This window comes from Scyliorhinus canicula, chromosome 3 (assembly GCF_902713615.1).
Source record: "Scyliorhinus canicula chromosome 3, sScyCan1.1, whole genome shotgun sequence".
Classification (NCBI taxonomy): domain Eukaryota; kingdom Metazoa; phylum Chordata; class Chondrichthyes; order Carcharhiniformes; family Scyliorhinidae; genus Scyliorhinus; species Scyliorhinus canicula.
Window position 1 is genome coordinate 93,668,381 of NC_052148.1, and position 25,819 is coordinate 93,694,199.

A 25,819-nucleotide genomic window follows, 5' to 3' on the forward strand; every position below is an offset into this window, starting at 1 on the left:
GCGGCCAATATCGCTGGAAGATGGCCAAACATTATGATCTGCAGGGAGTGGCGATAGATAAAGTTTCATCATGGCTCATACCCCCTCCACAACCAGGTACCATGGGCTACATGGTCACCCCAGTTAGCAGCTCGCTCCAAGCTATGCGTGCTCCCCATCCCCGCTCCCTTGGTGCCCTGACTCCTGTCACCTGTCCCTCCTGCCAAGGCCACAATTTAATGGCACTGACCTCACTGGGTTTGCCGTGGGTGCGGCCCTGGATCTACCCGACGGTGGGTGCCGCCGGCTGTGTGGGGTGCCCTGTGAGGGATCCGGCAACCCTCCAAATGGCTGAGAGGCCTGTGCTGAGCCAGTCCTCAGCATGGCCGCTGCAATGGCGTCTGTGGCGTTGGAACCGCCTTGGCGTAGCGGGTGGTTCCCGGCCACCCCGACTGTTCCCCCCCCCCTCCCCGGCATCCCCCCCCCCCCCCAACACTGGACACTCCCCGACACTCCCCCCGGATTCCCCCCGACACTCCCCGGCATCCCCCCCTTTCTCCCCCAACCCCCCCCCCCCCCCGCAGCAGCCAGCCTGTGCCCATTTCATCAGCCCAAGGTTCCACCATGCTGACCCCTACCTACTCCGGACATCTCGTCAGCCAGCCAGCATAACTGGTTGACAATTTTTATATGTGGTTAGAACCACGCTGTCGTGACTTCGGAACACGCCGTCGTGACTTCGGAACACGCCGTCGTGACTTCGGAACACGCCGTCGTGACTTCGGAACACGCCGTCGTGACTTCGGAACACGCCGTCGTGACTTCGGAACACGCCGTCGTGACTTCGGAACACGCCGTCGTGACTTCGGAACACGCCGTCGTGTCTTCGGAACACGCCGTCGTGACTTCGGAACACGCCGTCGTGACTTCGGAACACGCCGTCGTGACTTCGGAACACGCCGTCGTGACTTCGGAACACGCCGTCGTGACTTCGGAACACGCCGTCGTGTCTTCGGAACACGCCGTTGTGACTTCGGAACACGCCGTCGTGACTTCGGAACACGCCGTCGTGGCTTCGGAACACGCCGTCGTGACTTCGGAACACGCCGTTGGGTCTTTGGCCCATCTGGGATGCATCATTGTTGGGGGCCGGAGAATCGCTCATCGGGCCACCTCCCACGATTTTCCACATTTAGTGGGTCTTTGTATATAGGGGGTGTCTCCACATAAAGGGGATCACCCTATCTAGGGGGTCTCTGGGCTGCCTCCTCTTACAGGAGGTCTCAGGGGGTGCAGTGGTGCCTGGCAGGCAAGGGTTGGGCAAGTTGTGCATTGTAGGAGGGAGTGAAGCCCTATTTGGACTTTGGGGGAGTTACCCCTTGGTCCATAGCGAGGTCCACCACGTCAGGGCCACACTGGTAAATACCAGGGCTGAATTCTCCGCTCCCCGACGCCAAAATCGCATTCGGTGACGGGGCGGAGAATCCGTTTTGATGCCAATATCGGGGGCGATGCCGGTTCTAGGAGTGTGCCCAAGTATCCACGGTTCCCGACGACGTGGGTTACGTGTGCTCACACCGTCGGGAACCTCGCGTGGCAGTTGCAGATTCAGTCCGGGGCCCCCACAGTCGGGGGAGGGCCGATCTGCAGGTGGGGGGAGCTTCATTCAGGGCTGAGGGCACTGTGGTTAGGCGGTCCAGGGAATGCGAGTGGCCAAAGGGGGGCATTAATTTTGCAGTCCGGGTCCACGGGCTGAGTCCGCCATGGTGCACGGCGCGGTCGCTGCAGGCCACCGCCGCGCAGCCACGGAACTGAAAATGCTCAGGGCCGTATCAGCAGCTGGAGCTGCGAGCTCTACGCTCCCTCCCTGCTAACCCCAGCAAAACACCGAATCGGTGGCCCCTTTGCATCAGTTTTCCTGGCGTAAAAGACCACAGTTTTTATGCCGGCATGGAGACATCCCAATTGGAGAATCCAGCCCCAGTAGTGATCCCTGCCCACATGATTCTGGGCACAGAGGACAGGAGATTCACGGGGGCCGGAGACTCTGGTGCCGGGCCCACTAAGTGGATGAAAATGGGTCATTAGGACTCATTAGCATCTTCCTGCTGGCGCGAACCCTGATCCCGCCACCAGCGGGGGGCCGGAACATAACGGTCGAACTACGACTTCGACCAGGCGCCCGGTTCTCTGCACGATCACAATTCGCGTTGCCGCGTCACAAGACAGTGAATCCCTTCCATTGCCTCTAATAATAGTTCTAACCCCAGAAGTTCAATCAATGAAGTAATCTCTGTTCTCACATGTCAATATTTTTAGAAATTATTCCCTGTTCCTTCAGGCCAGTAGGATTCTCCGTTCCCGCTCAGTGAATAGAGATTTGGAATAGCGCTAAATTCTCTGTCTTCGCTGGCAGCGGTAGCGAACCGGACAGAGAATTTGGTATTTAATTGCAGCATTTTGTGTTTTTACTGATATGATAATCTGCCATACTGCGTGTTGGTATAAAATGCAGAAGCTTTACATATGTGAGTGAGAAGAGTGAGGAGGGATATGAGAACAGAGTGGGAAAAGGTAGAGTGAAGCAGGTTCATTTTAACTAACACCATTTGGACAAGTTGACTTGCATGGTCTGCTGAATCATCGATTCGATATCTGATGTATGGATGAATGAAATAGTAAATATTGCTTATATTTTGTTCAGCTTGATATTCTTTCTGTTTGAAACTCCAATTGTTCTTTAATATGAAAATTCTCTTTTTTAATGAAAGAAAGAATAATTGTCTCTCTTTCCGATGAAATGCAGTGAAAAATTTATTCGTGTCATTCTTGGAGCACATAATATTTTACGGAATGAGAAGACTCAACAAAAACTTCTGGTTAAGCAGTGTCATCGCCATCCTCAGTTCAACAACACTCCAGCAAATGACATCATGCTGCTTGAAGTATGAATTTTATTTCTTTCATTTGGGTTTCTTTTGACATTTAAAGCTATGATTTAGAAAAACATCAATATTTAATTTCACAGAAAAATAACAGATTTACCACTTCAATCTCTTTGAGCAAAGCCGATAGAAAAATATTAGTGAGGTCCACCAGTAGTTTTGTTAATTGAAGAACTGCCAAAAATTGAGACTCAGACGTGCAGAAGATTACAGTGCGTGTCATGTGTATTCTTCATAATGAAAATCAACAAGCTGCTTGACTCTGACAGGGTATCGTGGTTAAACTTGATTATGTCCTCATCCTGTATCCACGTATGGGATCTTCTCAGCAAAAGTCTAGACAGCAATCAGAGGCCATATTCATTTACCAATCTTTACTCAACAAGTTAGGACAGCAGTCCAGGTTCAATGAGGAGTCAATGAGATCATGTCAGAAGCTGCACCAGGCATAAGGTGCCAGCCTGGTTTGTTTAGCATCTTCACACATATTCTTTTTCCTTTTGGGAATAGCGGGGATGTGTTGGACATTTTTGCAGGCTATTTATCAAACTGTTGAACTGTGTCATGAACACTTCTTCCATGTCCAACAAGTCCTCGAGTGAGAAACAATCCCAAAGCTTCTGACTCGGAGTCAGGGGTTTGAGCTGCTGAGTCCCAAGACTCCCATGTCGGAGTTAGGTTACACGAATGCCAAGCAATGGAAGGAGCATGCCATAGACAGAGATGATTCCACAACAAGGAATAGATAAAGCTCTTCAGTCCTCCCATATTCTGTCATGCATGGTGGTGGAGAATGGAACAACCAACCAGAGGACGAGTCTCCACAAACATTGCCGACCTCAAAGTTGGAGGAGCTCAACATGCCAGTGCAAAAATCAAAGCTTTTGCAATCATTTTTATTTTGAAATACCAAATGGATAATCCATCTTGGACTCCTCTTGTGGTCCCCACCAATATAGATGCTCACCTTCAGCCTATTCAATTAATTCCATGTGATATCAGGGCATAGCCGAGCACACTGGACACAGCAAGCGCTGAACACTTGTGCTGCACAATTAGCTCCTGTTCCTGCACAGGTACAACACTAATATCTACCTGACAACCTGGAAAATTGACCAGGTATGCACTGTCCACAAAAACAGACACATTTAACTTACATTCCCATCAGTCGTTTCTCAAACATCAGTAAAGTGATGGATGGTTTTGTTGATAGTGTTATCCAGCACATATGTTTACCAATGTTCCTTTGGATTCCACCAGAGCCACATGGCTCCAGATCTCATGACAGTATTTATTCAAATCGAGACAAAAAAGTGAAAGTGACTACATTTGACATCAGGCCTACGTTTTGGCAGCATGGAAGCACAATGATTAGCACTGTGGCTTCACAACTTCAGGGTCCCAGGTTCAATTCCCATCTACGTGGGTTTCTTCTGGGTGCTCCGGTTTCCTCCTAAAGTCCTGAAAGATATGCTATTAGGTGAATTGGACATTCCCTCAGTGTACCCGAGCAGGCACCGGAATGTGGTGAATAGGGGATTTTCACAGTAACTTCATTGCAGTGTTAATGTAAGCCTACTTGTGACAATAATAAAGATTATTATGTTATTACTTTACCAAATGATGGAGCGCTGCCTGAAGTCAATGGGAGTAGGGGGAAAGCTCACCAGTCATAGCTAGCAAGATGGCCGTGGTTGTTAGAGGCCAATCATCCCAGCATCAGGTTGTAATTGGGGAATTCCTCAGCACAGGATCTGGATTCAACAAGCTTCAGCACTTTTAAAATTTATTTTTCACGGAATGCGTGCATTGCTGGCAAGGCGAGCATTTATTGTCCATCCCTAATTGCCTTTGAGAAGAAGGTGCTCAGAAACTTTTTGAACCAAAATAGTCCATCTGGTTTAGATAAACACCGTTGTGTTAGGATGGGAGTTCTAGGTTATTGACCCAATGACAGCGAAGGAACGGCAAAATAGTTCCAATTTGGGATGGTGCATGGATTCTTTGCAGCTTTTAGAAATATTTGGAGGTTTGGCATTTTGTCGAGTTACAACATGAACAATCAAAAGAAATTGTGATATGCAGTTTTATGCAAGGGCCAAGTTGCATCGATATTTTAAGATTAATCAGCAAACCCTCCATTCGCCCGCATTCAAGAATGTGAGTTTACCCCATTTACATCAGTCCTGAAAAAGCTGTAACTATTTATTCAAAATAATTTTGATGTTTCTAAGTCTTTTTTATTTCTCCTCAACTTCCCCTATATTTTTATATTGTCAAAACGGATTTTTAAAAATTTTCTCTGCATAATGGACATAAATAATAGTTGAATTGCTTCAAATTTTAATTTTCACCCATGTCAAGGTACTTGGAGAAGGAATGTGGAAAAAGTCCATGCTCTCTTTGGTGCCCAATCATTTATATTGATACCGTAATAAAAGCAAAATACTGCGGATGCTGGAAATCTGCCTCTGTATATCCTGTCTGATCCTTTCACAATTTTAAACGTGTCTATTTTATAATGCCCCACATTATTTCATACAACACTATCTTCATTTATTAAGGCGACTAAATAGAGGTTTATAAGATGATGAGGGGTTCAGAGACTATTTCCTCGGGTGAATGTAGCTGTTACAAGGGGGCATAACTATAAGGCTCAGGGTGGGAGATATAGGAGGGATGTCCGAGGTAGGTTCTTTACTCAGAGAGTGGTTAGGCTGTGGAATGGACTGCGTGCAGTGATAGTGGAGTCGGACACTTTCGGAACTTTCAAGCGGTTATTGGATAGGCACATGGAGCACACCAGAATGACAGGGAGTGGGATAGCTTGATCTTGGTTTCGGACAATGCTCGGCACAACATCGAGGGCAGTTGGGCCTGTTCTGTGCTGTACTCTTCCATGTTCTATGTTCATTTTCCAAGCCCTTTATTCAATTTGTCTTTGTGACTTTACTATGATTCTTGCACTGGCTGTATAAAGGGCCACTGTTTCTCCAGTGTATCCTTCGCAAAGTTTTAATATCCTTTCTATAGGGTGGAGCTCGATTCAGCATTTAGTCCTTTATTGACATTTTAGGTGGCCTCATAGTTACCTCTGGGCTTTTAATTTTATACTTCTTGTAATAAAACCGAGAATTCCATTCACTTTTTAAACTGTTTTATAAATCTGCGGTAATACCACTAATGTTGTGTCAACTAAATCCTGCAATTCTACACATTGTGCCTGTGTCCACTCAAAATCTAATTCCTACAATTGGTTTAAAACCAAAATGTATCACTTAGTGCTTAACATTGAAATATATTGGCCACTTTTCCCTGATTGCTGCATCTCTTGTTTGATTTTCTAAAAAAGAATTAGAATATGTTATCACCTTCAACCACCATACATGCTTTGCAAAAGGGGAAACAATTCTAGATATTAAATTTCTTACATATGAATGGCCACATGTTGATGAATAGAGTAAATAGATCACACAGGTAGGGAGGGAAATCCCAGATTCGGGTTAATTGCTGCCAACCGGGACAATGGTTGGTTTCCTTCAAATGGTTTCAATCACCTTTGGACTGCAAGTAGAAAATTACTCAACTGGGAATCCTGCTCCCGATTGTTCAGTTATTCCTGCTGTGTTGATGTTGGATGAGAATTGGGTTGGGCTGGGTTGTGATCCTCCAGACAACAACAATCACCATCACGCCCTATACATGACAAATAACATCTGGGAGCCAAAGCAGAAAGTAATCACTGTCCATGGAACTATTGCCTGATTCAAGTCAGACTATTCAGCCCTAGAGGGGAGACATTTGCGAGGCAGGTTTCTTACAAGGAGAAAATTGATGTCCTCCTTTGGAATAAGTCAATACTATAAGCACATGTTTTGTAAAGCAAAACTATTCATTCTTTCTGATTGTCCCACAGCTGTCTGGTAAAGTAAAGATTAACAAATATGTGAAACTGCTCAACCTACCTGCAGATAAGCGTGCAGATGTGAAACCCGGAACTCGCTGCACAGTGGCAGGCTGGGGAATAACCAAACCAGCTTCAAAGTCTCCATCTGCCACACTTCAAGAAGTGGCCCTAACTGTCGTAGATCGTAAAGCATGCAACAAGGGTTACCATGGTAATCCTAAAGTTACCCAGGACATGATCTGTGCTGGTGACTCAAATGGCAAGAAAGATGCAAGCATTGTGAGTATAGTGTGTTCGTTGGTATTAGTTAAATATACAATGAAACTTCTGAATTTCTGTAAAAATCCAACTGGTTCAATAATATCTCTTATGGACGGCAACCTGCTGCCCTTACTGGCCGGTCTACAACTGACACCTGCTATAAATGCAGGCAATGCTCATGTTTTGAAAATGAAGTAAATAGAATGATAAACCGACGCATCGTGAATGGTCCACAGTCTTACAAATGTAGACGCACTAATCAAGTAAGAGCCAACCTCCCTACAGTTCATGTAATTTTCCAAACGTTATATTCATGCACTGTATCAATTTGACTTCATATCACTATGTTACTGAGCCACCTTTTTGAACTGCTGCTGCCAATGTGATGTACGTACACCCACAGTGCTGTTAGGAAGGGAGTTCCAGGATTCTGACCCAGCAACAGTGAAGGGACAGCGATATAGTTCCAAGTCGGGATGGTGAGTGACTCGCAGGGGAACTTCCAAGTGGTGGGGTTCCCAGGTATCTGCTGGCCTTGTCCTTCCAGGTGGCAGAAATTATGGGTTAGAAGGTGCTGCAGAAGGAGTCCCGGAGAGTTCCTGCCGTGCATCTTTTAGAATTTTTACAAAATTCATTTATGGGGTGTGGGCATCACTGGCTATGCCAGCATTTATTCCCATTCCTCGTTCCCCTTGAGAAGGTGATGAACGGCTACAGTCCCAAAGCACCCGCAGTGCTGTTAGGGAGGGAGTTCCAGGATTTTTATTTCCAAGTCAAGATGATGAATGACTTGGATAGGAACCTCCAGGTGGTGGTATTCCAAGGTATCTGGACTATGCTCCACTTACCTGGATGAATGCAGCTCCAACAACACTCAAAAAGCTCAGCACCACCGAGGACAAAGCAGCCGGCTTGATTGCTACCCCTTCCACAAACATTCACTCCCTCCACCACCGGCAAACAGTGGCAACAGTGTTCCATCTACAAGATCCATTGCAGAACTCATCAAAGTTCCTGAGGTAACACTTCCCAAACCCATGAGCTCTGCCACGCAGAAGGACAAGGGTAACAGATGCATGGGAACAGCACGGCCTGCCTTTCCCCTCCAAGCCAAACACTATCCTGACTTAGAAATATATCACCGCCCCTTCAATGCCGCTGGTCGGAATATTGGAGCTCCCTTCCTAATAGCACTGAGGTTTATCACAAAGATTCAACGGGATGTTTTCAGGGATGGGAAACTTCAGTTAAGAGGAGAGCTTATAAAATTAAGACTCTTCTCCATGGGACACAGCCACTGAAGAGATGACCTGATGTAGGTTTTCAGGGTGATGAGCGATTTTCATCATAGAATTTACAGTGCAGAAGGAGGTCATTCAGCCCATCGAGTCTGCACCGGCTCTTGGATAGAGCACCCTACCCAAGGTCAACACCTCCACCCTATCCCCATAACCCAGTGACCCCATCCAACACTAAGGGCAATTTATCATGGACAATCCACCTAACCTGCACATCTTTGGACTGTGGGAGGAAACCGGAGCACCCGGAGGAAACCCACGCACACACAGGGAGGATATGCAGACTCCGCACAGACGGTGACCCAAACCGGAATTGAACCTCGGACCCTGGAGCTGTGAAGCACTTGTGCTATCCACAATGCTACCGTGCTGCCCGGGTTTGATGGTGAACACAGAGAAAGGCTGTTTCCTATGGCGCGTAGATCAAAAACCAGAGGTCACAAATTCAAGACCATTATTAATATATCAAGAAGCAAGAAGAGGAGAATTTATTTAATTCAGAAAGTTGCCAGGATCTGGAACACTTTACCTGAAAATGTGGCGGAAACTGATTACAGAAATAATTTAATAAGGTAGTTGTTGGGTGTTTGAAGATGAGGAAGCGACAGGATTATTTACAGAAAGGATGGATGTTGGGACCAGGCAAGATTACTGTTTCAAAGACACGATGGGCTGAATGACTTCCTGATCCATGGGCTGGATTCTCCGCTGTCGGGATTCTCCATTATGCCGGCAGCCAGGGTTTGGTGCAGGTTCCGTGATTCTCCCTCCCCCGAAAAGCTGTGTACGTGGGGAGTACGCCGCGCTGAATATCCACCACCTGAGGCCATTGCTTGGGGCCCGTCCCTCTATTCTCCGTTACCAACCCGCCAAATCCGACGGCATATTTCTAATGTGTTCCTGCTGTTCAGGAAACTCGGGAGGCAGCTGCGGACTCAGTCCGCGACCGCCACAGTCGGGGGCGGGCCGATCGGAGGGCAGGAGGGGGGGCCTCATTCAGGACTGGGGTTTTGTTTGTGCGGGTGGTCCGGGTCAGGTAAGCGGCCGATCTGGGGCACTTCTGGTCCGCGGGTTGAGTCCGCCATGAAGCACGATGCAGCCGCTGGAGGCCGTCGCCATGCGCATGCGCAGCCTCTGACCCAGAGGTGCGGAGGGCGTATCGGCAGCTGGAACTGCGAGCTCCACGACAGCTGCCTGCTTGTCCCTGACAAGGCTGTGAATCTGTGGCCTTTTGATGCCAGTTTTCCTGGTGTAAAAGACCACGGTTTTCACAACATCGTAGGGACATAGTCCTGAAAACGGAGAATCCAGCCCCAGATATATCTTGTGTTTTTTTATGATGACATTTTTCATACAGCAATAAAATTAATATATTAAATCGGAACATGGGATTCAGGGGTAGGATTAGGATATCTGTCCATTGATCTTGCTCCGCCATTCCATAAAATCATGGCACTGGTTGTGGTCTCACCCAACTGCTTTCTGGGAAGAACACACTACAAACTAATTGCCTTCTGAGAGAAAAAAGGTTCTTCTCATCTCTATCTTAAAAGGGAGATCTCTTATTCTCTGGGCAACACGATAGCACAGTGGTTAGCCCTGTTACTTCACAGCTCCAGGCTCCCAGGTTCGATTCCCGGCTTGGGTCACTGTCTGTGTGGAGTCTTATTATTCTTATTCGTAAACTGTGGGCGGGATTGATTGTTGCCCAACACCTATATCCCTTCCGATGCCCAAATCGGGGGTGGCGCTGGTTTGACGCCGGTTTTCTATCCTTTGCCCCCTCCGAAATGGCATCAGCACGTTGCGCACCACACGCCGTTGGAACGGCATCACCTGAAGGCCCACCCCGATTCTCTGCCCCCAATGGGCCGGGTTCACGACCGCGTGGTTGACTGTGGTCTCAGCGGTCCGGAACCTGGCCTGGCGGCTATGGACAGTGTCCAGCGCCACCACAGGTGGCCGGGAACCATGATGCTGGCTGGGGGGGGGCTTCCATGAGGGCTGGGGGGACTGGTAGGGAGTGGCCAGGGAGGCAGTATTATGCGACATGTTTTACGGCGTGACCGCTGCAGGTCATCGCCATGCTCATGCGTGGCCGCGGACCTGACATAAATATACTGTCTAAGTAAGCTGATAGGTGAACTGTGGTCAGACATCCCACACTCTGAAACCAAGTGACAGATGCCATCCAAAACTTTCTACGGATTTCTCCTCACCTCTCCACAGACATTTGTCACACTGTGAGCCAACTAGTCTGATTTCTGTCTTTCACACAGGGGTTTCCAATCTCTGCTCCCAAAGTACACACCTTGGTACCTTCTCCCAAATGACACTTTCTTTCGGATGTCTTCACCAAAGATCCACCTCCAGTGTTTCAGCAACTCTTTCTGATGTTCCTCTCCCTTGCAGTGCTACTAGTATGTGTGGTGAATTATAAACCTAGTAATTCACACTGTGTTCTATTATATGTATTGTGTCCTTGTGGGCTCTGTATACAAGCCGTTGCGCGGCTCTGCCCATAGGGGGAGAAGAGGCGTTTGTAATGGGCTCCACCCTTGGCTCCGCCCATGGCTCCTCCCACTAACCGGAAGTATAAAGCTCTGAAGTCGTGAGCCTGCTGCCAGTTCATCTCGTCGCAGGCAAGCTCTGTTGTAAGATTATTAAAACCACTGTTCACTTCCAATCACGTGTCTTGTGAATTGATGGTCACATCAGTATTCATATTTCACTTTCAACATAATCCCTCCCAGATATCCAGTATGCCATCAGATTACCACTGTTTCACAATGTCCATAGTAACTGTCCATATGTTGCCATTCTCTGCCGGGAAATGCACAGAACCCAAAGATTGCTAAAAGACAGTGACCTGCACATGTGCGGTTTTTTCAGGTCTGGCACATGGACTGAGACTGCTGAGGCCTGCTGGGACATGTAGTTCTCAGTCACCGAGGCCCAATCTCTTTTCTTCAAAGGTCAGTGTTGAATGTGCAGTCGGCAAAACACCTCGATAAAAGTAGAAATTACAGAACAAGGATTATTTTTGTACGATTACAATGCTCCACCTCCCTATGAGTCTCCTTCCCAACCTGCTGGTAGGCTGGAGTTTTTATACAACTGAGGCTCTCCTTGTAAAAGGGAAACCCTGTCCCATTAAAGGGGAAGGCTTGCCTATCTTAAAGGGGAAGTTCATATTCAGGGGGGGTCATGGGAAATATAGTTCTGATCCCAGGGCCTCCATTGGTTGAGAACACTCCTCCCTTCCCAAGCCCAGAGCAAAGTCCACATCCATTGGTAAATCCGCCGGGCTTTTTGACCGTTTCTCCTGTGGATGGCATGCAGGTGCCAACTACATGACATGACATGGCCAGAGAGTGACATTTACGTGATGTGCGTCTGGACGGAGGTAGCAATGCCAGCATGATCACGGGACTGGCACCCTCAGCTATGGCAGAATGTCCATCTTGCTTTTCGAGTCTTCGTTCGGCACTTCAGTATCCTCAAACATTACCGCTGAATCCTCGGCAACTGGTGGTGCCAACAGGGGTGGATGGGGCACCGGTGAAGAAGAGGGGTTGGATTCTCTGCAGCCTTGCACCAAAATCGCGGCTGGCGTCGGGGCGGAGCACCCAGTTTCACGCTGTAATTGGGCCTGGCGGCGGTTTGGCTCTTCTTCGGGCACCAAAATCAGTGCGCCGCACCGCCGGGGTGCCATTGCCAGAGGCCCGCCCAGCAATCCTCTGCTCCAGCAGAGTTCCCGATGGCATGGAACTAACCACCTATTGCCGATCGGGATTCTGGCGTAGCGGCTGCGGACTCAGTCCACTTCCGCCCTGATCGGGGGCAGGCGAATCAAAGACCAGGGGGGCCTTATAGGTGGCCGGTGATTAAATGTGCGGCATTTGAGGCTTGGGCGCGCGGCCGATCGGGGTTTTTTTTTTGTCTGGCTCCGTGGTCCGAGTCCGCCATAGAGCACGGCACAGCTACTGGAGGCCGCCACCATGCACAGCGTGGCCTTTGACCCGGATGTGTGGGGGGCCGTATCTGCAGCAAAAGCTGCGAGATTTACTCCAAGTCCCTGCTATGCCCCTGCAGGGCTATGAATATTCATGAAGCCCCCTGTGCGTGTTCACGGTTACAAAGCGTCTGTACTCAGGGGCAGGACCAACTGAAGGTAAGCGTGACTCATGTCGAGTTTCATCCTGCACTGAGCTTTGTGCAAAGGTCCTCAAATCTGGGGAACCGGTTAACGGTCTAGTCAAGACACACGGTTGACCGCTATTTTATCGTCGCCACACAAGCGTACTGTTCCACTCATGAATGGGATGACCAGCACTGCCCAGTTGGAGAATTGTACCAGGCAGATGATGCCCAGGTTCTCCATCCGGTCCAACTCAGCGACCAACTTGGGTCGTAAGGTACAGGTTGGGCACGGAAGTGGCACGGTCGAGACATCCTCGGTCCACGGCTCCTTTTATGGTGCCCAAACTATCCTGGAATACCGATGGAAACCTCATCAGAACACCCTCAGGATCATGTGGGTCCCAAACTAATTGCAAGTGGCATAGCCAATCACACCCCAACAAGCTCAGACCGTTCCCATGGATCACCACCAGAGGAAGACTGTTGACCATCCTCGACCAGAACCGTTGATTGCCAGTGGTTACCCCATATAAGTGGCCAGCCAAGCGTTGTTGTCCGACAGGGTCAGCGATAGAAGCCCAGGCCAAATGCGGCCAAACGTACGGTGACTGACCTTCGACATCGTTGCCCAGTGTCGTGTTCCATGCAGATTTGCTGTCCATTAATACACAGGAAGATCCAGATGGGCGCTACTCTTGGCACGGCCACACAGTGTAACTGCTGGTAGGTGCTGTCCGCATCTTCCACATAGTAAGCCTGTCACGTGGGGGGGTTGCGCCTAGCGGGTTGGCGGGTGAGTAGTGGGGCCTCCTGTCTCTCTGGTTTCAGTGGCTTTTTGCGGTCCATGCTGGCTGGTGGTCATATTCTGGTCATCCTGGTCGGGGGAGATTTGCAGGCGGTGTCCCGGCCTATAATACGCCAGTCCGTGTTCCTCCAGTAGGTGTCCAGTTGTCGGGGCCTGCCTCCGCAGGTCTAGTCGAGTATAATAGGTGCTTGCGATTGCTTCCCAGACTGAGCACTGTCAGTCCCTGGAGTTCCTGGACTCCTTGTTCAACACTTTCTCTGGAGATAGCTATTGCCACTGCGCATTGCAGGTCCAGGTAGGCCTCAGCTAGTCATTTCTGTAGCTTGGTTGCATTGCGGAGTCCACGCACCAAACGGACCCGGAGTGTCTCATTCAGTGTCACTCTGAATTCCCAAGTCTCAGCCAGCTCTGGAGGTGGGTTAGGAAGTCACTCACCGACTCAGCTTAGTTTGAACAGCCGGGTGGAACCGGGAACAGCATACGATGAGCAGTGGTTACGGGTCAAAATGCTTCCCCACCATGGTCACCAGGGCGGTGTAAGACCGGGAATCTGGGGGCATTCTGGTGAGTCAAGCTCTTTATCACACTATAGATGGGCCCTCCCCAAACCGTCAGTAATATCACAGTTTTCGTGCATCGGCAGTACTCGCATTCATTCAAAAGAAATTGTTCATGCATTCAACATATTGCCCCCAATCATCTGTACCTGTATCAAAAGATTTCAGCTTTCCTATGAGTGGCACTTTGGTGGTTAGTAGTGGGGCCTGCCGAAGCCCAAACAAGGTGGGCCGGGCATGTAGCAACCAGTGGCGACAGCAGCTCCACCGAATCCTCATCACCAGTGTTGAATGCGCAGTAGGCAGAACACATAGACAAAAGTAGAAATTACAGAACAAGGTTTATTCCGGTACAATTACAATACTCCTCCACTCCCCTAAAGGTCTCCTTCCCCAACCTGCAGCTAGGCCAGGGTTTTCTGCAACTGAGGCTCTCCTTGTAAAGAGGAAACCCGCCCCCTTAAAGGGGAAGACCTGCCTGTCTTAAAGGGAACGTTCATATTCTGCGAAGGTCAGAGGAAATTTTATAGTCCTGATCTCAAGACCTCCATTGGGTTATAACAGTAAGTGCTTGTTTTTCTTCTGGGGATTGTAATACAAATAATGCTCAAATCGTGTGAAGGAAATTTAGAAATGACATTATCTCCTGCCAGAGACTCCTGGTGTTTTGGTAAATCCCAAAGCAGGGTCACATGGTTGTGGAAACAAACCATAGATAATGGGGATAAAAAGGTGAGGTTCAGGATAGTCCACGGGATGTTGGACGTTCTCCTACCAAATTCAGATTTAGTAAGTAAAAACATTTTGCCTATGTCAATAATTTAAAGATTGTTAATGTTTAACTACATTAATAAAGGATGGATTTGACTGTTGGTTGGTAAGGGCTGAATGTAGCAGCAAATTCGAGAGTGGGCTAGTTAATGACTGGATGATATTGGGTTGGAAGAGGTAAAATGGGATACGATACTTCCTGGACCAGCCAGATTAATTGCTAAGAAGTTTTTTCTGACATTCTGGGAACATTTTACTGAGCACAGATCAATAGATTGTGATCTAAACAGATTGAAATTTATACAATTCTGTTTAATTATTGTTTTTTTTCATCTCTTCTTCTTCCAGGGTGATTCAGGTGGTCCATTAATTTGCAAAGGTGTGTACAAAGGGATTGTGTCATACGGCCCAAAAAAACCAACTGCCCAACAGCCTGGGATTTACACCCTCCTATCAAAGAAATATCTTGCCTGGATTGAGAAAATAATTGGTGTGCAAACTTACAATATGACAGCTGCAAGATTGTACTGAGTGTTCTGAGTCTTACTCCCACTCTGTTTTACTTCACAACTTGCTAAATTGCTTTGTTCAGAGAAGGACAAGAATGCTTTTGCTGAATGCTTGAGTAAATTGTACAACATTCTGTTATAAAATGAAATAAAAACATGAAATATGAAATTTCCAGTGTGTGAAATTCATTAACTGAATCCTCAGACAGGGTTTTGAATTGTGAATGTGGGTTAACCAGTTCTGCTCAGTGATATTTTAATCTGAAATTCTTGGAACGGAGCAGGCCTGTTGTTTATTATATACAGTCCTGCCTAATATCAAACCTGTTACTTACTGCATTAAAGTATCAAGTGAACCACTGAACTTTTGATTAGAAACCGTCCCCTATAACTACTATTCTGGAGGTAAAGAATCCTCCAAAGGCCCACTGGTCATGGGAAACATCTGGACCCTATGTGGCGTGAGATAGACTGGGAACAGTCACACAATCAAGTCTCCCAGCTTCACAAGGCAATAACGGATATGTAACATCTTCAGGTTTCATCGTAGGATTGTCAATCATCCTGAATTCAGCCATTTGGGGGATTTTTGTACTTCACATTTTCCCATTGCCATCACCCTGTGACATCATCAACTTCCACCACTGGGGATCCTCCTGCTCACTGGTGTCTTCCCCTGCACATCCTCACCACCGCACCCACTGCCCCAGAGAACTGGGGACAATCAGGGCATAAGGGGTTTAAACGTTGGTGAAGGGATGTGGAGTCTGCATGGCAATTGAAGTGTCACTGAGAGAGGGTGATTGAAAATCAATATCAGGAAATGGGGAGAGAGGAAGACAGATGAAAGTAAGGCATAATCTTTGGGGCTGGTTTAGCACAGAGCTAAATAACTGGCTTTTAAAGCAGACCAAGGCAGGCCAGCAGTGTGGGTTCAATTCCCGTACCAGCCGCCCCAAACAGGCACCGGAATGTGGTGACTAGGGACTTTTCACAGTAACTTCATTTGAAGCCTACTTGTGACAATAAGCCATTTTCATCTTTGTTAAATTATAATGGAAATAACCGGCATGGATCTATTGCAATAGCATTTATACTTGACTATCAGTACAGACATATAGAATTATGCGGCAATAGCCACTGATTTTAATGTAAGTACACTGGCTTCAGGTTAAGACCACGTGTAGAATTTACAGGCCCACCGCTGACATCAACCACCATTTCCATCCACCAGGGCAGAAACAGAGGCAGATGGTGGCATTTGCTTGAAAATACCAGCAATGGCTGGTGTGTCAGTTCCTGCAGTGCTGAGAATAACCTTGAGAATGGAGCTGAAGTAAACAGTTTGAACAACATTAAAGTGAGCAAGACAGCACCAATGACAATTGTGTTGATGGTAAATGGTCAACCACTCAGAATGTAGGTGGACATGGGTGCCTCCGCTACATTTGTAGGCAAACACACGTATCATTATGTGCAAGGTGGAGCCCAGCCCCTGAAGTTCAGAAGCACGATGGCCAGGCTAGCCATGTATACTGGGGGAGCTTTAAATCTCCTGGGGACAACCACAACGCCCGTAAGCTACAGCACCAGGCAGCTCAACTGCCTCTAATAGCAGTGGAGGAGAGGGGGGCAAGGGTCAAGTTTGATGGGCTGAGTTTGGCTTCACCAAATTAAATTAAATTGGCAAGAAATCTTCCAGATACATTTTGTTTTAATATTTCCAATTAAGGGGCAATGCAGCATGGCCAGTGTGGTGATATCATGGTTGTGTTGTAATTCACCGACTGACCACTAGGAGTCACATTAGTATATAAGTGAACAGAACAAAAAACGGGTAAGCGTTCTCCAAGGCGGCCTTCAGGACGCGCGACAACGCAGAATTGCCGAGCAGAAACTTATCGTCAAGTTCCGCACGCTTGGATTCATGTCGCATTACATTCATCCCCCACCATCTGGCCTGGACTTGCGAAATCCTACCAACTGTCCTGGTTTGAGACAATTCACACCTCTTTAACCTGGGATTACCCCTATCTCTGAATCTGTAAAGATTTGATTACCCGCAAATGCTCGCATTCCAAGCATTGTCTGGCACCTTTGACTTTGTCTATATATATGTTTCTGGAACATATCTCTTCATTCACCTGAGGAAGGAGCAGTGCTCCGAAAGCTCGTGTTTGAAACAAACCTGTTGGACTATAACCTGGTGTTGTAAGACTTCTTACAAAGAAAAGTACAGCACAGGAACAGGCCCTTCGGCCCTTCAAGCCCGTACCAACCATGCTGCCTGTCTAAACTACAATCTTCCACACTTCCTGAGTCCGTATCCCTCTAGTCCCTGAATGTTAGAGTCCATAAGACTATAAGACATAGGAGCAGAATTAGGCCACTCGGCCCATCGAGTCTGCTCCACCATTCAACCATGCCTGATATTTTCTCATCCCAAGTCTCCTGCCTTCTCCCAATAACCCCTGCTCCCCTTATTAATCAGGAACCTATCTATCTCTGTCATGGGCAGCATGGCAGCACAAGTGGATAGCACTGTCACTTCACGGCTCCAGGGTCCCAAGTTTGATTCCCCGCTGGGTCACTGTCTATGCGGAGTCTGCATGTTCTCCCCGTGTCTGCTTGGGCTTCCTCCAGGTGCTCCGGTTTCCTCCCACAGTCCAAAGACGTGCAGGTTAGGTGGATTGGCCATGATAAATTTCCCTTAGTGACAAAAAAAGGTTAGGAGGGCTTATTGAGTTACAGGGATAGGGTGGAAGTGAGGGCTTAAGTGGGTCGGTGCAGACTCAATGGGCCGAATGGTCTCCTTCTGCATTGTATGTTCTATGTTGTAAAGACACTCAGTAATTTGGTGACCTCAGACTGACTGGAAAGCTGGGAGAGGTTGCCTGGGCATGTTAATACTGTTATTCATCTGTTGTTTTTTAAATTCATTTCGGGCACTCTGGTTAGGCCAGCATTCATTGCCCATCCCTCATTGCCCTTCAGAAGGTGGTGGTGAGTTGCAATCTTGAACCACTGCTGTCCTTGAGGTACAGGTAAACCCACTATGCTGTTAGGGAGAGTGTTCTAGAATGTTGCCCCAGCGACAGTGAATATATTTCCACAACGACGATATATCTCCAAGTCAGGGCGGTGAGTGACTTGGAGGGGAACCTCCAGGTGGTGGGGTTCCCAGGTATCTGCTGCTCTTGTCCTTCTAGATGGCAGTGGCCATGGGTTTGGCAGGTGTTGTCTAAGGAACCTTGATGAGTTACTGCAGTGCATCTTGTAGATGGTACACACGGCTGCCACAGTTTGTCAATGGTGGAGGGTTTAAATGTTTGTGAAAGGAGGAACATGCAAGCGGGCTGCTTTGTCCTGGATGGTGTTGAGCTCCTTGAGTGTTGTTGGAGCTGCACTCATCCAGGCAAGTGGAGAGCATTCCATTACATTCCTGCCTTGTGCCTTGCAGATGGTGGACAGGCTTTTGGGGGTCAGGAGGTGAGTTACTCACCGTAGGATTCCTAGTCTTTGACCTGCCCTGGTTGCCACAGTATTAATATGGCTAGTCCAGTTCAGTTTCTGATCAATGGCAACCCCCAGGGTTGTGCGGGATTCAACAATAGGAATGCCATTGAGTGTCAAGGGGCGGTGGTTAGATCCTCGCTTGTAGGAGATGGTAATTGCCTGGCACTTGTGTGGTGCGAATGTAACTTGCCACTTGTCATCCCAAGCCTGACAAGTTGTCCAGGTCTTGCTGCATTTGGACAAGGACTGTTTCATTGTCTGAGGAGTCACAAATGGTGCTGAATATTGTCATCTACGAACATCCCCACTTCTGACCTAATGATGGAAGGGAAGTCATTGACGAAGCAACTGAAGATGGTTGGGCCTAGGACACTACCCTGAAGAACTCCTGCAGTGATGTCCTGGAGCTGAGATGATTGACCTCCAACCACCATAACTATCTTCCTTTGTGCCAGGTATGACTCCAACCAGTGGAGAGTTTTCCACCTGATTCCCATTGACTTCAGTTTAGCTAGGAATCCTTGATGCCATACTTTGTCAAATGCTGCCTTGATGTCAAGGGCAATCACTCTCACTTCATCTCTGGCATTCAGCTCTTTTGTCCAAGAGCAGCCCGGTGGCGCAGTGGATTAGCCCTGCTGCCTCAAGTCGCCAAGGTCCCGGGTTCGATCCGGGCTCTGGGTCACTGTCCGTGTGGAGTTTGCACATTCTCCCCGTGTTTGCGTGGGTCTCACCCCCACAACCCAATGATGTGCAGGTTAGGTTGATTGGCCACGGCAAATTGGCCCTTAATTGGAAAAAATTAATTGGATATTCTAAATTATTTTTTTTTAAAAAGCTCTTTCATCCAAGGATATAATGAGGTCATTAGTTGAGTAACCCTTGGAGGAACCCAAACCGGCATCCGTGAGCAGGTTATTGTTGAGCAAGTGCCGCTTGATAACACTGTTGATGACTCCTTCCATCACTTTTGCTGATAATGGATTCCACTTCCGGCAGGGGAGGAGTGGGGTCGCTGGCAACGGAGCTCCGACAGTCGCTTCCCATTCCCGGGGGAGATAGAAACAAAAACGCGCAAACCGGCCAGACTGCACCCCCCCCCCCCCCCCCCACCCCACACACGGCAGGAGAACGCAGGGACCGAGCGAGGACCGAGCCAGCTGCGGGGACCGACCCCCACCACCCACTGCCCGGGCGGCGACCACAAGGCAGGCGGCAGTACAAAGGAGGACTCCCGGCCCAGCCAGGAGCTTCTCTAAAAGGAAAATTAATTACAAACCTGTTTGCAAAAAAGATCTCTACGTGATCTCCTGCACAATAAATCAGATTTCACTTGGACTGAGCAACATAAGCAAGAGTGGAAGAAGCGAAATAATAATCTTTATGATTGTTACAAGTATGCATAGATGAACACTACAATGAAATTACTGTGAAAAGCCCGTCGTCACAACACTATGGCGCCAATCCGGGTGCACTGGGGGAGAATTCAGAATGTCAGGGCTTGTGGGAGGAAACCAGAGCACCCGGAGGAAACCCATGCAGACAAGGGGAGAACGTGCAGACTCCGCACAGACAGTGACCCAAGTTAGGAGCAGTTCTCCTGCGACTCGAGCATGGCGATTGGAAACCAATCACGTATGCATCATGATCCATGATGACAACAGAGCAGAGGTACGCTCAAATCGAAAAAGAATCCCTGGGTTCTTTGGTTAACATCATCAAGAAAAATGTCAACCAGATGTCTCAGCACATCCAGAGGCTGAGGATGAAGTTGCAACACTATGACTTCAATCTCATCTACACCAGGCAAATATTTGCTCTTAGCAGGTGAATAATTGAGAGCGTCAATACAAAATATTAGTAGTGATATTGCTGCAGATGTAGATCTGCATATCAATCTTATTTCCACACTGGGGGGAGGAGTTTACAAGAGGAAGTGGAGGGGAGGAATCTGTATGGGGTGATGGGGGGTCTACCATTCATGGGTGTCATTCACGGTACTCTTTCGGGGATTGGATGGCGTTGAAAGTTAGAGAGAGGGAGGCGTTGGGGGGTGGACTATATATGCCAATAGTGACCAGAGGCGATTCCTGATTCCTTTTTCTTTTTTCCTTTTTTTTTCCACCCACCTTGGGAGGGTTTGTTTTATTTGATGCTTGTATTGTCAGGTGGGCCGTTGTTTGGGGGGGGGGGGGGGTGGAGGGAGGATGGGATCGTTGTTGTTACTAAGGGAATTGACATTGTATTCGTTACCATTTACTGTTTGTTGGTGAGGTGTAAATTCTGAAGAAAATGTGAAAATGGAGAATAAAAATATTTTTAAAAATCTTATTTCCACACTACTACCAGTATCAGATCTGAAACTACAAAAGATCCAAGAAGAGATGAGGAAGGATCAAACTCTTCAAGAGGTTATGAGGAACATCAACTCACACTGGCCCAGAGGTCAATGTATGGAGTTCCACAAAATAAGATCTGAACTCAGTATCATTAATGGAGTGGTACTTCTTTGAACACTATAATTATACGTTAATCTGTTCGCAAGGATGTGCTAAAGAGGATACATGAAGGACATCTCGGGACTGAGAAATGTAAACAGAGAGCTTGTGACTCTGTTTACTGGCCAGGTATAAACCAGGATATTGGCAGGATGGTCAATTGTTGTGACACATGCCTGACGCATCGTTGCAAGCAAACAAGAAAACTTATGCAAATATCTCATTTATCTACGGCACCATGGCAGAATATAGCTGTGGATCTCTTTCACCTATGAGGGAAAGATTATTTAATGATCATAGACTATTTTTCAAACCATCCAGAAATGGCCCTTCTGCCAAGCATAACAGCAAGCAGTGTAATACTGCATACCAAGTCAATTTTTGCTAGACACGGAATTCCTCAAGTCGCCGTGAGTGACAGCGATCCTTGTTTTAGCTGTAAACAGTGGCAACACTTCGCAGTCACGTATGATTTCAATCATGTCATATCGAGTCCGTTGTACCCACAAGCCAATGGAAAAACTGAAAAAGGTGTATATATTGTTAAGCATTTGTTGAAGAAAACAATGGATAGCCAATCTGATCCATATCTCGCACTATTGAGTTACAGAGCGTCACCTTTGTCACATGGTAGATCACCAGCAGAGTTACTCATGAATAGAAGGTTGGGTGCCACACTTCCATACTTGGCAAAGAAGTAGGAGAATGCAGTGGTACTGCAGGAAATGCAAAACATTAAAGTAACACAAAAGCAGTTCTATGACAGAATGTCTAGAACTTTACCACCTCTGAATAGTGATGACATTGTGAGAGTAGGACATTCAGGCAATTGGTCAGGAAAAGCCATTGTACTTGAAGAAGTAGCACCTCGTTCCTACAATTTACAGACAGAGGCAGGGTTGCTTTTGAGATGAAATCGTTGCACACTCTTGAAAACCAAAGAAGACATTAACAACAACGTGATTGATGATAAATCTACATCAGAATCAATATCAGCTGCAATGTCAGATAGTTCAGCAGTTCCTGAGCATGAGAATGTCATGGAGAACATCAAATCTACAAGTTCTGAGCAGCAAGGTCAAACTTTGAGAAGATCAACCAGAGTCATGAGAAAACCTAATTGACTCAATTTGTAGATTTGGACTATTTGTACAAACTATGCTTGCTGTTCTTGTATTAAGATATATATATTTTATAAACCAATTTTAAAAATTTTAAAGAGAAAAATAATACTCTTACATTCACATGCTAATGGCATCCCATGTAAATATACTGATGAAAATGTATTAATTTATTCCTTCGAAGGAAAGGGGATGTGGTGATATCATGGTTGTGTTGTAATTCACCGACTGAGCACTAGGAGTCTCATTAGTATACAAGTAAATGTTAGAGTCAGGTGACCTCAGACTGACTGGAGAGCTGGAAGAGAGAGGTTGCCTGTGCATGCTAATACTGTTATTCATCTGTTGTTTTGGATATAGTTGACGTTAATAAATCGTTTATAGCTTTAGCCACAAGTGTTCCTGTAATATAAATCAGGCCATCCGACAAGAAAATTACAGCCAGTCCACTTACCCTGCACAACTTTGGGTTGTGGGGGTGAGACATCTTCCAAATTAATGAAGGAGATCTTTATGACATCTTAAAAGGATATCAGGAGGTTTTCCAAGATGGGTTAGGCAAGATACAGAGCCTGAAGGAAAAGATATATGTGGATCCTCAGGCCACACTCATGATGTTCAGAGTCTGATCTGTCCTCTATACTTTCCTTCCATTGTTTCCATCAAGGTCTCACTTCAGATTTTATATCTCTCCCTTCAGGTTTTCGATTTTGAGCCCACGTTAGCCATCAGTAAGAATTGTGTTACAGGTGGACAATTCGGAGCGAATCGGAAAACGTAATTCTCTCTGGCCAGATCGCGATTTCTGATGTTCCAGGTCCCTTGTCAGCGGCGCGATGAGAAACCTGACATGAAAAGTCAGAAACCTCATTTTATTGAATATAATCTCATTAGTGAGCCCTCTGCCCGGGACTTCGCCACTCACTGAACTTTCATCAGTTACTGCCGTAATTTACAACAGCTTTATAAAAATCTTTTTAGTCTTCACATGAATCAGGCGTGTCTGACCTGCCACAAAAGGAAACGAGTCAGATCCCAGACACTTCCTTGCTGAGCCAATTGTGCCAATTAAGGCAGTATTGCAATGCATGAGTGCCACTGATTGGAGCCCAATTTCTACGCCTTTGGAAGCATTGTTCCCCTCAGTTAATTTGATCTTGTTTACTTAGCTCTTTATGTTCTGCAAAATAGTTGGAAGTGTTGCTCTCAGACATTGAACTTCAAGGCTCATACTTATGTCTACACATCAGAGAGGTGACACAGACATGGTCCCCAATACAAGGCATTATGGTGAAGTCTCTCTCATCACTCACCCTGTTAAATGCAATAATGAGGCCACCGTCTAGGCCTCCCCTGAGGTTGGAGCACTAGTCCATTGAATGCACTCAGCTGCCCAAACACTTCACACTTGGGGAATTGAGGGGTGGTGGTGGTGGTTAGGGACAGCTGAGACTCAAGGGTTGAAGTGCTTTTTTCAGGAAAGTTGAGAGGGACAGCTGTGGGGAAGTGGCTATTGGGTGATGGGAAGGGACCGAGGCTTTGTGAAAAGGCAATCGCACAGGGTAAAACACATGGGTGAATTTCCCAGATGCTGAAAGAACGGAGGGTTTGGATACTGTCAGGAATCTTCCTTGCTCACTTTGATGTTCTCTTCCTTTCAGTTTATGATTCTGGGGAATCTTGGAGCCAGTCAAGTTGGCTATTCTATTGCTTGTGCTCGTCCAGCGGCAGTGACATGCCACTGCATGTAGCCAGGAACAGCGCCCTGCAGGGAAGGGGGAGGCTGGACCCATTTTTCTTCCCGGAACAGGGCCACAGGTGGAGGAGCCTTGGAGGAGACACAAGGAGACACAACCGGCCAAGGGTATTCTTCAGTCGAACTTCCTACCTCCAGATGTCAGAGCTCCAGTGCGGAGTAGACTGCATCTGTTCTGGGGGATGGTGGATCACCTGTGTCAGCTGATGCAAGAGTTGGCACCACATGGATTGGAAGGTCACCTATTGCGAGTGGCCTTCAAATGTACTCTGTAAAGTCGCTCTGAACATATCTTCCAGCGGCTTGTTTCAAGTCTGCACGTGTGACCTGTGCAGCATATCCCAGTCAGCGGTGCACAAGTTCATAAGGGAGGTCCCAGATGCGCCATTCGCAAAGGCCCACATGTTCATCCACCTGAACTGGGACAAGGCGAGCCATGATGCCAGGGAAATGGGCTTTGTTCCCATAACAGGCATGCCTCAGGTGCTGGATCCCATTGACTGCTAAAACATGGCCCTGCAGTCTCCATGGAGACATTGGGTGCCATTTATGAACCACAAAGGATGCCATTCCCTCAATGTCCAGATTGTCTGTGACCACACGATATACATTATGCAGGTATGGGCCCATTTACCAGGGAGCATCCAAGACAGTTACATCTTACAGCGCTCACAAATCCCAGTCGTCTTTGAGGGCGGGCAGTGGCTGGAGGTATGGCTCCTCAGGCACAAAGTGAACCCACTTAGGAGGTAGTGAATGATGCCAGTGTGGAGGCCAGAAACACCCGCTGAGACTCACTACAATGAGGCTCATGCATCAATGCATGTGCTGGTCGAGCAGGTGATTGAATTCCTTAAGATGCAGTTCTGATTCCTGGAACGGTCAGGGGGCGTCCTCCAATACAGCCCCAGATGGTGTGAGGCACCATTGTGCTCTGCTGCACTCTGCACAACCTGGCACTGCAGTGGAGAACAGCTGAACTAGGAAGAGATGAAAGTGCGACACATTTCCTCAGATAAGGAGGAGGTCGAGTTGGGCAGCAAGGGTCAAAGTGGAGAGGAGGAGGGAGGACCTCAGGCAATGGTTAGGGACTGCATGGCACGAAAGGCTGGGGACACCCTCATAGCATCTCAGTTTAGGGATGACCTCAAATAAGGAATGAAGAGCTCTCCCACCATGAAGCCTGACATCAACTGACAAATATGCTGCCCACGGAATATCCTCAGGTTAGTTCATGTGCAGTGCGCTGAAGCATTGGCCGCACGCTGCAGGGGAATAATGATGGCTTCCACAGAATCCCATTGAATCCCAACATGTTATTTGGCTCATCAAGTCTGCACTGAACCTTAAAACGAGCACCTCACCTCGGTCACTTCCCCGCCCTAGCCTCGTAACCTCATCTAACCTTTGAACACTAAAGGAAAATTTTGCATGGCCAATCCACCTAATCTGCACATCTTTAGACTGTGGGAGGAAACCAGAGCACCTGGATGAAACCCATGCAGACATGGCGAGAACGTGCAAACTCCACAAAGTCACCCAAGGCTGGAATTGAACCCAGGTCCCTGGTGCTGTGAGGCAGCAGTGTTAACTACTGCGCCACTGTGGGTGCCACCGTGCCACCCATTATCCTCAGCGATATGTCTGACATCTGCCTGGCAGAGAGCTGAAAGCATCCTGTTCCTGAACAGACTTATCATGGGGTTCAGAGATGCTGGGTCACATATCAAAGCCACCACTGCTCCCTCCAAGG

At 47.5% G+C, this 25,819-nt stretch overlaps 1 protein-coding gene across 1 annotated transcript in view; it reads left to right on the top strand.

Moving 5' to 3' along the window:
- LOC119963627 overlaps window positions 1-25,819 on the top strand; it is an 83,099-nt gene that overhangs the window by 8,986 nt on the left and 48,294 nt on the right. Inside the window, exons 3-5 of the mRNA XM_038792956.1 lie at window positions 2,786-2,924; window positions 6,841-7,110; window positions 15,015-15,191. Coding sequence (XP_038648884.1) covers window positions 2,786-2,924; window positions 6,841-7,110; window positions 15,015-15,191 — 586 coding nt within the window. The remainder of the gene's footprint in view (window positions 1-2,785; window positions 2,925-6,840; window positions 7,111-15,014; window positions 15,192-25,819) is intronic.